Source organism: Rhinatrema bivittatum, chromosome 2 (assembly GCF_901001135.1).
Source record: "Rhinatrema bivittatum chromosome 2, aRhiBiv1.1, whole genome shotgun sequence".
Taxonomy (NCBI): domain Eukaryota; kingdom Metazoa; phylum Chordata; class Amphibia; order Gymnophiona; family Rhinatrematidae; genus Rhinatrema; species Rhinatrema bivittatum.
Window position 1 is genome coordinate 227,339,225 of NC_042616.1, and position 13,623 is coordinate 227,352,847.

The 13,623-nt window shown below is 41.9% G+C and overlaps 1 protein-coding gene across 11 annotated transcripts in view; it reads right to left on the minus strand.

Annotated features, from left to right (window-relative positions):
* Positions 1 to 13,623, minus strand: part of TBC1D5 (TBC1 domain family member 5) — a 1,653,915-nt gene that overhangs the window by 747,839 nt on the left and 892,453 nt on the right. For all 11 annotated transcript variants that reach the window (XM_029589267.1, XM_029589269.1, XM_029589266.1 and 8 more), the window contains 2 exons: positions 12,705 to 12,794; positions 12,546 to 12,620 (listed from right to left, as the gene is read on the minus strand). In XM_029589267.1, coding sequence (XP_029445127.1) covers positions 12,546 to 12,620; positions 12,705 to 12,794 — 165 coding nt within the window. The remainder of the gene's footprint in view (positions 1 to 12,545; positions 12,621 to 12,704; positions 12,795 to 13,623) is intronic.

A 13,623-nucleotide genomic window follows, 5' to 3' on the forward strand; every position in this document is an offset into this window, starting at 1 on the left:
ATTTTTTCAGATGGTCAGCAAAATAGGGAATTGCGACCCAAACCTGTATAGAACTGTTGATTTATATGGATATTAATCCTAAGTCATAGAAGCAATATGTGGGTTAAATGTAGCTCATTTATAATAAGCACTTCTAAGACACAATGGAAGGAAAAGTTACATGTCTTGGGGTACTCAAGCAACTGGATGAAAAACATGACTACTAAGACCTGGCAGGGGAACTCTTTTCAAAGGCCAGTGTATTAATGACCCATGCTGAGACACCAACAGCTGCATAGGACATCTGTTAGCAATTCAATAGGCACCTGAAATTGCCAGGAGTTAAGTATGCCTGTTCTCAGTGTTCATCCAACTACCCTGCTACTATATGTCTCAAGAAAGGAAAAGACAATAAATGTAACAGAGCAAGATAGTCAATTACAGCAGAAAAAGACCAACTGGTCTATCCACTCTGCCCACTTATCCTGAACATAATGCTAAGGATATGTCCCAGCTGCCAGTCACATAGTGTCTGCTTGAACAATCTCTCTCTTTATCCATGAATTGTTTTTTCTTTCTCCACCATCTTGAGTAGATAAGCACATAAAGATCCCCTCTTAACTCCCTCAAGCTCTACATTTTTCTTATACCAAACCACAAATCTCTGCAATAAGCTAAACAGCCAGCAATACTAACATGGCCATTGACCACACATCTGGCCTCCTAAGTCCCCTGTGGACTCAAATAGGTCAATAATTTTCCATAAGTCTTACTCATCTATATGCTTATCTCAAATGCTTCCATAGCTTCATGTCTACCATGGTAAGTAGGCTGCTACAATGCCTGTGGAGACTTTACTGAAGAATTCATGATTCTCTGTTATGATACCCTGAACATGGCCTAGTTGAAAAATACAAAGTCTGCTTTTCGTTTTGCTAATGTAGTTTAAAAAAAAAAAAAAAGGTTAACAAGGAGCTAAGTCTTGGGCAAATGCCAGGTCCTTTTTTAGAATAGCCTTTCATAGTTATCAAGAAAGAGCTTGGAAAGTCCAAGTTGATCCAAAATTTGTTCTACCCTTCAGTAAATGACTTTTTAACTCTTGAGACTTGCTTGATTCAATATGCCTCATTTGACTCTGCTGTTTCTTTAGAAATTACAGGCAAAGCACATTGATATTAAAAGCATACATCGTGTTGGCTTCCTACTCTTGGGCTTTGTATTTTAGGGCCACTATTAGACAAGTGCACATAAATGGACTGTTCAGGCTCATGTGTCTTCCTAGAGAGATTCATTTTAATAGAGCACTGAGTTACAGGCAGGATTACAGGGTCCAGAAACATTGTCCAATATTCAGAGCTAGCTGGTTGATTTAGACAGCTAGATCTGGTCAGATCAAAAAGCTATCCTACAGTTAGCCTGATAAATTTATCCAGCTAAATGTGAATCAATTATTTACTCTTTCGGATAATAGAAGGACTAGGGGGCACTCCATGAAGTTAGCATGTGGCACATTTAAAACTAATCGGAGAAAGTTCTTTTACACTCAGCGCACAATTAAACTCTGGAATTTGTTGGCAGGAGATGTGGTTAGTGCAGTTAGTGTAGCTGTGTTTAAAAAAGGATTGGATAAGTTCTTGGAGGAGAATTCCATTACCTGCTATTAATTAAGTTGACTTAGAAAATAGCCACTGCTATTTCTAGCAACAGTAACATGGGATAGACTTAGTTTTTGAGTACATTCCAGGTTTTTATGGCCTGGATTGGCCACTATTGGAGACAGGATGCTGGGCTTGATGGACCCTTGGTCTGACCCAATATGGCATGTTCTTATGTTCTTAATTTTAAGATAGCCAGGTATATTCAGCGGTACAGTTAAGCCACTGAATATACAGTGCTAGTAAGCGGAATAAGTTTATCCCACTAACTAGCAAAGCTGCAAATTAGGCATCAGAGTTGAAAAAACAAATGAAAGATTTGGAAACAACTGTCAAAATAAAGAACCTTGAGAACTGCTCACAGCACAACTTGCAATTCATTGGCATAAGTGAAAATGTGGCAGATACAGTTACCTACCCTATTGGATTCATGGCTGCCACAAGAAACAGAAGCCATGGAGCTGGTGGGAAACACAATAGTGGAGCGGGCACGATAAATTGGTCTTAAAACAAGAACACAAGAGTTTCCATGGGTCATCACCAAATTTTTAAACTATGCATAGAAAAAGAAAATAGTGCAGGAATACAGGAAATGAAAGGAAATTATGCACCAAGGTAAAAAAATATATATATTCCTAGATGTCTCCAGTGGGGTAGTGAGCAAGTGAAAGGAATTTTCACAAGTGTGTTCTGAACTGGCCAGGCGAAACAATCAATTGACCTGCAATACCCCGGTAAAGTTAAGGATATGGCACAGTGCTAAAATGCAATTGCTTAACACTGTAGCTGAGGCCAATAACGTTTTACATAATCTGCTCGCGCCAAATGCCTGAATGAGAAATTCTGTGCTTCAATAGTACAGTTTTACGTTGACTGACACTTCTGGGTGCATTGCTGCATAATTGCTTGAACAATGAAACATTTTTCTATAATGGACTTTTGGTTTGAAGTTACATCGCTGCTATTATAGTTGAAAGTTTTTTCACTTAAGTTTTACTAAAAAAACAAGAATAGATAGGAGGAGAGTTTGCTTGATTTGAAACTTCAGCATTGACATGCAAATTACAAAGCTCTGAATGGATAGACAATTAAGTGTGGAGATTTAAGCTCACATTTTTAATTTGGTACCAAGGTTGGTTGGGCAAAATAGGCGATTGGCAATTCTCTGTAAAATAAGCTGGTCTAGATGGCAAGATTAGGTGATGGAAATAGTATGGATGCAGAAATACCGGTATATTATTTGATCGGACTGCAAGGAATGCTCGAGTCTAATGTGAAACCAGTAGGATAATGCTGAGCTAGCATAAAAAAAACACAACGCAAACCCTCAGCAGTGTGTCAAAGTCATGAGTTGTTCACTTACAATAACTCTGTATTAAGAATTTTACATTGCCTCAGCTCTGCATGATACTTCTTGCAACACTGGATGCAACTGAAGACAAGCTTTGATTGTTCACAATGGACAAAAGATTTAAAGGGTGAGTACTCATTTATGGAAGGCACTGTATGACACACAATGATCTGGACAGTAGATTCTCTCTCTCTCATATGTTTTTGTTTTAGTTTCAAAGGGGGAGGCACCCGTACACAGAGACTGTGATTTCCTGATTTTCGAGGGTGTCCAAGAGCACTTGAGATTTAAGAGGAATTGGAATTATGGGTTGTTTCTCGATTGGTCTGGGACGGGGGTGGTGGAGGGCAGGAATTGGGGGAAAGTTTGTCTGGTTAGAATATTCTGAGGTGGTATTATATATGTTTTCTACTATAATACAAGAACATGTAAAACTTGGGGGTTTTTTTGTGTGTTTGTGGGAGCCACTGCTTATTGCTGGTTCAGTAAGTTTCCCACAGTTAATTGCACTTAATTCAGCTAGTGGTTTGATAGATTTTCTTAGCAGAAAGTTATACTTATATCATGGAATACTGCAGGTTAAGTACCCCAATTAAAAGAGAAAATGTTCTCAAAGGCTTCAATGTAACATAGTGTTGCTGCAGGAAATGCAGCTCTCTGACATAGAGCACACTAAATTAAAAAGAAAATGGGTTGCACAAGTGTTTTTCACCACTAGTAAGTTGTGATGTAGCTATATTAATTCACAAAAATATTTACTTCAAGTTAAAAGCTGCAATAATTGATCCTAATGGGAGATATATCTTGCTTCTGGGGATTTACAGGGATGTCTAAAAAGTTCATCATTCTAAGCTTCTGATAACTACAAATGGTTTTTTTTATCCATGCCATGGTGATGGATAGAGACCTAAACTGTATAGTCAACCCTGAACTAGACAGATGGACCAGTGATACAGGGACTACTTTAAATGATCAAAGGGTATTGCCTTCCTATGTAAGAATCTGCAAGTGATGGATGGGTGGCATTTACTCAACCTACTTGTGAAGAACTATACACACCATGCCAGAGGTCATCACACACAAACTCACATAGACTATGTGTTACTCTCCAAAGTGTTGTTCTCTAAGTTAAATGTTACATGTATTAAGAGTCTAGTTATCCCTGATCTCTGCCCAGTGTCTTGTACAATGGAAATTAGTGAAGGGACAGACAAACCTATTATTTGGAAAAAGCCTTTGTATTTAAACAAGGAAAAGGATTTTAAATAATTTATAGTCAAAAAGCAGCACAAATGTTGGTACAAATGGTAAATGCAGGAATGATCCCATTTTGTTTTGGGAGGCAGCAAAGGCAGTAGTAAGGGCAGATATTATAATTTATGTGCACTCTCAGTGGAAAGGCTCAATTATAAAACTGTAGAGTTAGGAAAACAGATGGATTATACAAATCGACAAGCGATCCAAACTGTCCTGGGCTCAGCATCCTGATGTACATTGATCCTCAGTGTTTTGCCCATTTTGCCCAAAAACTTGGCATAAGTAAGGTCCTCAGGTAGCAAAGAGCACATTTGGGGGGGGGGGGGGGGGTCAGGAGGAGGGTCAGATAAGATCCAAGTAGAACATTCTTCCTCTGAATCATATGCAGAATGGACACTGATCCAAGAACCAGAAGGCAATGATGGGGGTGATCAGTCACATCTCGACCATCCAGAAGAAGAAAATTCTATGCTTCCTGGGGTATCTTCAAAGGCTGGACTAGTGGCATAACCAACAGGGGAGGCAGTACATTCCTAAAGTAAACACAGTTGCATAGTCGCTCATTAAAAATTTTGAAGGCAGGTTTTGCAAAGCTGTCATCCAGATCAGAAAGGGTTGTAATGCATCCACCTGCAAACTATCTGTCAGGGAGGAAAAGAAGCCATTGACTAGCTTGATGATCTGGTCAATGGTTTATTGAGGCCTTTGGGTCAGTGTGAGGGAGGAGCAATGTTCCTCGGATACCAGGTTTATCCTCCTGCAACACATCTACAGGACTCAAGTGGGTGCCATTCTTATAGAGTGCTTGGACGTATGAGGTCCAAGGTATTCAGCTTGGCACAAGGAGGATGAAAAGTCTCTGGGGCCTGGGGGCTGGAAAGAAGAAGTGTGAAGGGGACATTAGCTTCTTCCCACCAGAAAAGAGGAAGGAACTTGTGCGGAGTCCCCATGCACAGACATCGCATTACCTGCCCCCTGAGAAGGGCACAACTGAAGGTATAGAAGGCTTGCAGTGCTGAGACAGTGCCGAATGCAGTGGTGCTGAATATCTCAACAGCTCGGTGGCAGAGTGACCCTGTTTTCCCTCTTTAAACATATGCAGAACCAGACACGGAGCCTTGTCCATCTTAAATTCCACAGAGGTTGAGAGCTATGTGGGCAGGACCGTGCTGGGGTAGGGAGAGTCCTGTAGGAGGAACCAGCTGGGGAACATAAGAGGATAAGCCCAGGTGTATACAAGAGGCCCCTATGCCTCCAGGAGGAAGGTTGCTCCTGTTTTTACAAACCAGAAGGGAGTGAGAGTACACCGACCAGAAGCAAGGCAGTCTACAGCCTGTGTGTGAAAATGACTACTGCTAAGGTAGGATGTCCATTGGGAAGTATTGCATTTATTTAATAAAGTTTTATCTTTATTAAATAAAGCTTTATTAAATAAATATTTATTAAATAAATATTTATTAAATAAAGCTTAAGACATGGCTCTTCACTAAAGCCTATACATGATCTTCTTATTTTCTTTCTCTACCCCTTTTTACCTTCCACACTCTGCCTCCTCTTTCTCTTATTCATTAAGTCTAGACACTTAAGACAGCACCCCACTTTTCCCTCTAACCCCTCTTCCACCTCCTTTTTACAGCAGTCAACTCTAGTCTCATCCTACCTATCTCATCCTTAGCTCCCTCCTTGCAACTTATAAACCTGAAGAATTTGCTGTTTTCAGCCCTACATGTATATAATCCCTCCCTCTTACACCATTCTCTCTTCTTCCCCACTTAAACTCAAACCCTCCCCTTCCTTTGCCCACGCCACTATCCTCCCCTGACTCTTTTATAAATTGTATATAAACTGTAATATTAAGCCCTCCCCTTTTAACATTATCCCTATATATCTCTTTATATTTTATAAATTGTTTTTTGTTAATGCATTTAACCGTTTTATAATGTAAAGTTGTTTCTCAGTTGTTTTCTTACTGTTTTATGTAAAATGCAATTGCGGATTTTGTTCTATGTACACCGACGTGATATCTCTGATGAGCGGCGGTATATAAAAACCAATAAATAAAATAAATAAAATAAATCTGAACCAGAAAGGCTGGAGTCAATGTGTCTTTCTGTCTCGGTACCCTACCTATGGTGTCAGGTTGGGAGATTTATTTTCTCTAAACCTTGCCCAGAGAAAAACCCCAAGCCTCCAGAGGAAAGGTTAAGCCACTGTTCTTAAACTGTGTACAACACTGGAAATTGGAAGCAAAAGGATGTGGCACGGGGGGGGGGGGGGGAAGGGGGGGTTCACTGAAGCAGAGCAGAGCTCTTTAAGTACAAGAGCACTGGCAACTAGAGGCTTACTGGCTCATAGAGGAGCAAGCAAGTAAAGAAAAAGAACTGAAACTGCCTTTAATTTAGTTAGTGGTCTGTGGGTCCTGGAAGGTAGTCAGAATTAGGACTCTTTTGTGGTCTAAAGAGGCAAGCTCTGTCTGGAGTTTAGGGCTTGTGCTACAAGGTGTAGTTAGCGTTGGTGAGGCAGATTTTGGTTTTGTTTTGTTTTTTTTACTTTTTTTCCCTTTTAAAAGAGAAAAAAGAGAGAGAGAGAGAACGGTTGTGCACTGGGGCTGGAGCAGGGTGTGGCCCAGAGTGAAAGTGCAGCTGCTTAAAGGCCTGGCAGTATTTCCAATACCCTGGTATGGATCCAGTGGTATACTGCAGTGCAGGCGAAAGAAGAAAGAGGAACCAAAGGGCTTGAGAAATGCATAGTAATGGAGTATGACATAATGGAAGAGAGAGAGAGAGAGAGAGAGCCTGAAGCCACTCCTAGATGCCACAGATGCCGAGAGAGAGGAATGGCTAACCATAGAGACTCAAAGTCAGGAATGGACATAGACGGTAGCTGAAATATGGACGTTGTCTGCAGAGATTCATCAAGTTCTAAATTAGGTGTTGCAGTGCACTGGTGGACTCTGCACAGAGGGAGGCAGAAGTGTAAGGTCCTGAGGACGAACCTGAAGGGTGCCCAAACACTGCTAAGAACCAAGAAACAGCTCCTGTGAGAAGCCCAGAGAATGGGGCTGTGAAGAACCCTGAGAGAGGGGTAACAAAAAGTCCTGTGGAGGCCAACACAGACTGCCAAGAAGGAGGCAGTATGGAGAGGCCTGAGGAATGCAGCAGGAAAAGCCTTAGCTGGACGCTGCAGGGAGGCCTGTATATGGCACTACAGGAAGCCCTGAGAAAGGCCCTGTAGGTTGCCCAAACCCTGAAGAGATATCAGCTGAGTCCCTAGTGAGAGGGAGCTCAGAGGAGCCAAGGCATGGCAGCAACGAGGAGTCAGTGAGAACTGCATTGGAGTTACCAGATGGTTCGAGTCGTGACAGTGCAAAGGAGGCATTTCATCATGGAGAGGAGTGGAGAGTACTCACTGCAAGTCCCACAGCCAGTCCAAGGAGTCCAGCTAGGGTGAAAGTAGAACCCAGAGCTACAGATGGACTCAGTTAAAGGACTGTGGGTGTACACTGGGTGAGGGCCACAGTGGGTGATAGTTACAATGTTGTCTTGGGTAACCCTAATGTAAGGGGGTGAGCATAATCCTATATCCCTATTCCCAAGCATAGCTGGTGGGAGAACAGAGGAAGGGGAATGGGGTGTGTTGTACGTCTATTGAATGGGATCCAGTGGGAAGTAGCGATGTTTGGACCAATGGGTCCAAGTTGGGAGGGCGGGTAGGTGACAGAATGACCCTGATTTCCCCCTTTAAATCTGTGTAGGAACAGGCATGGAGTCTGGTACACCTTAAATCCAACAGAGAGAAAGATCTCTGTGGGTGGGACTCCACCTGGGCAGGGAGAATCATGTGGGAAGAACCAGCTGGGGAACCTAAGAGGGTAAGCCCAACTGTATTCAGAAGGCCCCTATGCTCCAGGAGGAAGGCAGCCCCTGTAAAGTGGTCTATCCAAATCAGAAGGTAGTGAGTGCACACTGACCATAAGCAAGGCAGGCTACAGCCCCTGTGTGTGTAACTGAGTACTGCTAAGCTAGGAAGTCCATTGTGAAGTACTGTGTTTGTTTAATAAAGTTTTATCTGCATCAGAAAAGCTGGGGTTAGTGTGGCTTTCCATCTTTAGCAAGGGAAATACCACTCGGTCTCCCACAGTCTCAACCTGCACCGACGAAGACGTGCCTCAATGGTGTCACCTGTGCCGGCTGCTTTTACTGCACCAGTGGCACCAGTAGCTCCAATAATGCTTGGGACACCAATGGCACTAGCCAGTTCCCGAGCACAGATTGTACTCCACATGTTGATAGCACAGACTGCGCTCCATGCTTGAAGGAGGCTCTTCATGGGTGATGTTTGTTGTGGGAAACTCTAGAAGCCCCATTTGGGGACGAGGTCTGGGAATGCGGCACAGAGCTTAGGGACCCTGGTGCCCCACACTTTCTAGATTTTTTTGATCCCAATTCCTTGAAGGACCCCAAGGATATGAAGACCATGAGAAACTGGAGAGACAAAGACATGCTGAATCCCGAAGAGAGGGAAGAAGATAAGTTTCCATATTCCAGGGTATGGCAGAGCTCAGTCATCTTATAGGTCATTTTTTTTTAGCCCTTGGAGACAACATGCTGCAATGGTAGCAGGTGGCCGAGACATGGTCAGGGCAGAGACAACGATAGCAGACTCAATGGCCATTGGAAAGAGACAATACTAACCACATTTGCTGGCCCACAACCCACTTGGGAGGTGCCCTTCTCCATCATCATAAACTGACCTTTCATCTAGCCCTTCTGCATTGGTCAGTTTTATCACCAACTGACTTTCTAATGCTTTAGCTCTGAGACCATCCATGCTGATGTCATCAGCAAAGGCCCAATGTCATGTGGCTCATTTTTGAAGATGTTGCAGGAGGGTATTGTTCCTCCTCTCCTCACTTCCTAATCTACCTTGAATACTGTGTGCAATTCTGGTCACCACATCTCAAAAAGGATATAGCTGCACTGGAGAACATGCAGAGAAGGGCAACCAAAATGATAAGGGGCATGGAAAGGCTGCCTATGAGGAAAGGCTAAAGAAGTTAGTGCTGTTCAGTTTGGAGAAGAGACGACTGAGGAGGGATATGATAAAAGTCTACAAAATCATGAAAGGACTTGAACAAGTTAATGTAAATCAGTTGTTTACTCTCTCAAATAACAGAAGGACCAGGGGGCACTCCATGAAGTTAGCAAGTAGCTCATTTAAAACAAATCGGGCCCACATAAGGGGGCGGGGAGGGGGGCGGCTGGTAAAGCAGCCATTTGCAGAAGTGTGCACCGGCAAATTAAAACATTTTTAAAAAAGGTAAAGGTAGGGTAGGTTTAGGGGATGGGGAGGAGAAGGGAAGGGGAAGGAAGGTTAGGAAGAGGGGTAGGGAACTGGGGAAGGCCAGGATGCGACGCAGCGCTGAAATTGCATAAGTATCCCCCTTGCGTGCACTGCCCGCATATGCACGCGCGGAATATCTGGCAGCTCAGCTTGAAGTTCAGGTCTCTCACAAATAACAAAAGGGGCACTACAAGTAAAACAACAAATGTAGGTGCATCACCTTGACATCAGGAAAGTCCCAATCTTAAAAAATAGCAGATCTTAATGTAATGTCACTCTCAAACTTTAAACGTAGCAGGTCTTCTCATAGGTTAGGGCTCTGTCTGTTTCCTGGTGCCTCCTTAACCCTTCTAGGCCCTGAGGTCTTATACTCTGGTGAAAAACTCTTCCCTTCTCTTAGAATTCCCTGTGGGTCTCAACCTTAAGGAGGATTGGATGAGAATGCTGGGCCCAGTCCCTTAAGCTGGTCTGAGGGAGTTTTCTGTTTACTCCCTCACATTCTCTCCCCCTCAGCTCAGCCTTGCTGGGATGAGTGTCTGCATGTGGAAGTTACACCTCTCTTGACAGGAAATCTGATTGGCATTCTTCCTTCTTGTCCTTTATCAGACTTTATACTCGAAGGGCCTCAGTGCCAGGAACCACCTCATTACCCTCACGTTGGACTCCTTGTTCCTATTCATCCATAGGAGCGGTTGGTGCCTGTTTTGAGTGTGTAAGGCCTCCAACACCCCTTTGACTGCCAAGGCCTCTTTTTCTACTGTTGATTACTGATTTTCTCGTGGCATCAACCTCAGGCTAATATATGCCACTGGATGTTCTTGACTATCCCTTCCTTGAACTAAGACAGCTCTCAAGCCAACTTCAGAGGCATTGGTCTGCATAATGTGGTAGATTATTTAAAGGATGACCTTACATGTACTTTATATTAGGTGGGCTTTAGTCGAAGCTCACTGCTGAGCCTTTTTACTGTGTTGTTCGATCTCAAAATGGTGCTCCCCAATAGACAGAAGCTCATTCATGCCTCGGCCCTCTTGTTAGCATAATATCTGTCCTGGGAGGTCAGGTTTTTATTAGTGGTCAATTGGCAAGTGGGATCTGCCTCAAAAACCCTGGTGATTTATCACATTTTTCAAAGTTTTTCCCAAGTGCATTGTTTCTATGCACGTTGCTAGTCATTAGCTATTGTCATGCATGTCTGTAAAGGCAAATTTTCTTACACTTTGGATACTAGTAATCAGTAGTCTTCCATTTGAAGGGCTCTAAAGGCTCAGCCAGTGTACTCAGGTTTTTCTTGATATAAAAAAAACATAATATTTATAGCTAATAGTTTCATTTGTGTTGGTTTGTGAATTGTGCCCTTTCTTTCATCTAGGTGAATCTGGGTCTAGTAGGGCATGTCAAGTCTCACTGTGCTGGAGCTCTGACTGTGTGAGTTTCTAAGCAGCTAAGTGGGATATTCGCCACATTTTCATAACACACTCCTGTTATGGCAGGGCCTCCTGATTCAAAACAATTTTTAAACTATCTGCCTTACACAGACTCTTTGAGGAATAGAACCCAACTTCATTCCCTCCTAGAGACTGTTATTGGTCAGATTGCTTAAAAAAAGGGGGGGGACGGGACAGATTATATGAAATTGGTCTATCACCATTCAAAACAGTAGTGCCTTAGGCATGGTTTAGTTTTTCCCTTTTGTTTGACGCAGCCTGTAGTTTGTGCGTCCTCACTTGAGTATTGTCATCATGCTTTTCCTCTAAGAATGTGAAGTTACTTTCCTCTAACAGTGGTTCTCCAATATCAGTCCTCAAGGTACCCTTCCCAACTCTCCTTGAAGTTGGTTTCTTTTTCCATATCTTAGTTTTGCCATGGACTGAAGTGCCCTGCTTGGGAGGAAGGGGTAGAGAATGCGTAACATTTCTAGAAGCTTTGAAATCAAAGTTCCCTGCCAGACGTAAGATGTAACCCATTTGTGAGGACTGATATCCTGCTGTGCATCAAAGAACCACTGTTACCGGTAAGTAACATCACATTACATGAAGAAAAACAGAAACCTGGGTTCACAAGAAACCTTGAATTTCTTACTTCCTTTGCATATTAGAGACTAGACCCCAGGAAAAGGATTGGTCTGATTTTCTCAAAAGCACATCATACACTTGTCAGTACATGGTATTAGTTCTGTCTCAGAACAAGCATTTTATCTATCATCCAGTCAAAGGTAATCAATCACAACTGCAGATGTGAATATGTGTATAGTTGTGGAGGGAACAGAGGTGCTAAAGATCATATAATAGTGCTCTTACAAAGTTTTCAGTGAAGGATTGAATAATTATGTTAAAATAGCTGCACTGGTTACTGGTATCTCATCGTGTGAGCTTCAAGGTTTTATGTAAGGTATTTTGGGCCATTAATGGGATGGACCCATCTATTTGTCTAATATCCTGTATAATTCTGTTTTTAGCCTTCACTCTGAGGAAAAGCAGTCAAAGCTCCCATCATCAAGAGATCAGAAATCAGGCTTTTTCAGTAATTGTTCCTATTTTATGGAATGCCCTACTAGGCAGGAAAGCTTCAGTCACTTTCTGATTATGTTGTTTTTCAGAAGACCTTCCTATTTTTGAATGCTTTCCCATCAGAATAAAATGATCATCCATCAGAAGAGGTGAGAGAGTGAAATGATTGTTTTATGTTTATTGGGGTTGACTTTTTGTGGTTTATTGTTGTACATTCAATTGGAATGTATATGTTCATTTAATCTGATTAATATGACTGCTCCGGTTCAATGCAGAATATAAGTGGGGGTTTTAAATAAATAAAATAAAGGACCTTACATGATGAAACCTTGTGTTGAATAAAGTTATTGGGAATGAGAACACGAAAACATCACTAGCATTGCCAACACATCATGATTTATTTATAAATAAGTTTAAAATAACTAGAAAAAAAAAAGGTAACAGCCCTACCCCCTCATCCTGTGACAGTGGATTATTAATCATCAAGTCTTGCTGTCCAGCAGTCTTCCGAGGGTTTGTAATATGCTAATAAATATGTAAAAAAAAATTATCAGAATGAAGTGTTTTGCATGCCATCAATATTAAATAAATATACAAAATATTACTTACAATTTCTTTAATCTTTTTATACCACATTCTACACTCTGTCGTTTTACTTATCCATTGGCTTCTATCTTGAGGTAAAACATTTAGAAATAGCTGTCAATAAAAAAAAAAAAAAAAAGGAGTAAGAAAAGTTTCCAAAATGGCAAAGCCCACTATAAGAGAAAAACATATATTAAAAATAAATCATCTGTTTATAACATACACTCAATCAACTAACATGAAACATTATAACAATTACATAGAATTAAACATATTTCATAAATACATTTCCCCAAACTTTGAGTTTATAATGTTTTTAAGAGAAGAGAGTAGGTAATCAACTAACCCTACTCTTTTCCCTACTAACCTAGGGCATGGAGTTTATGGAATGTGCTGGCTGAAATGTCTCTTTTATGAAAACAGTAACTATGTATGATACTTTCCTTCAAATAGAAAAGGAATACCGTATATATTTGACCTTAAAATCATGGTCATCTTATCTATGAGTCAATCTACATAGTGCTAGTATGACTGCATTTGCAGTTGTGTAGGCATAGCCTCCCCCCTCCCAAGCGAGGGTCTAATTGGCACACTTAGAACCACGTGGTTCAAAGCACACCCCTGGGAGGAGGGAGGACTTGCCTGACGACTGTAAATTTATCGTTGTCCTCAAAGCAGCAGCATGGGATCCGGAGAAGTTGTGGAGGAGAAGCTGTCATACCGTTACTCTGGGAGACCACGGGGGAGGAGGAAGGACATTCCTGAGCAAATGCAAGTGCTGTTACTGTCCAGATATCAGCAGGTGAGTTAAGAAATCGGGAAGGGAAAAGAATTCATACAATAGGGGCAGCACAGGGGAGGGAGGAAATAATTCAAACAGGAAGGGCAGGCATAGGGGTGGGAGGGAAGGATTCAGACCGCAGGAACAGCCATGGGGGAGGTG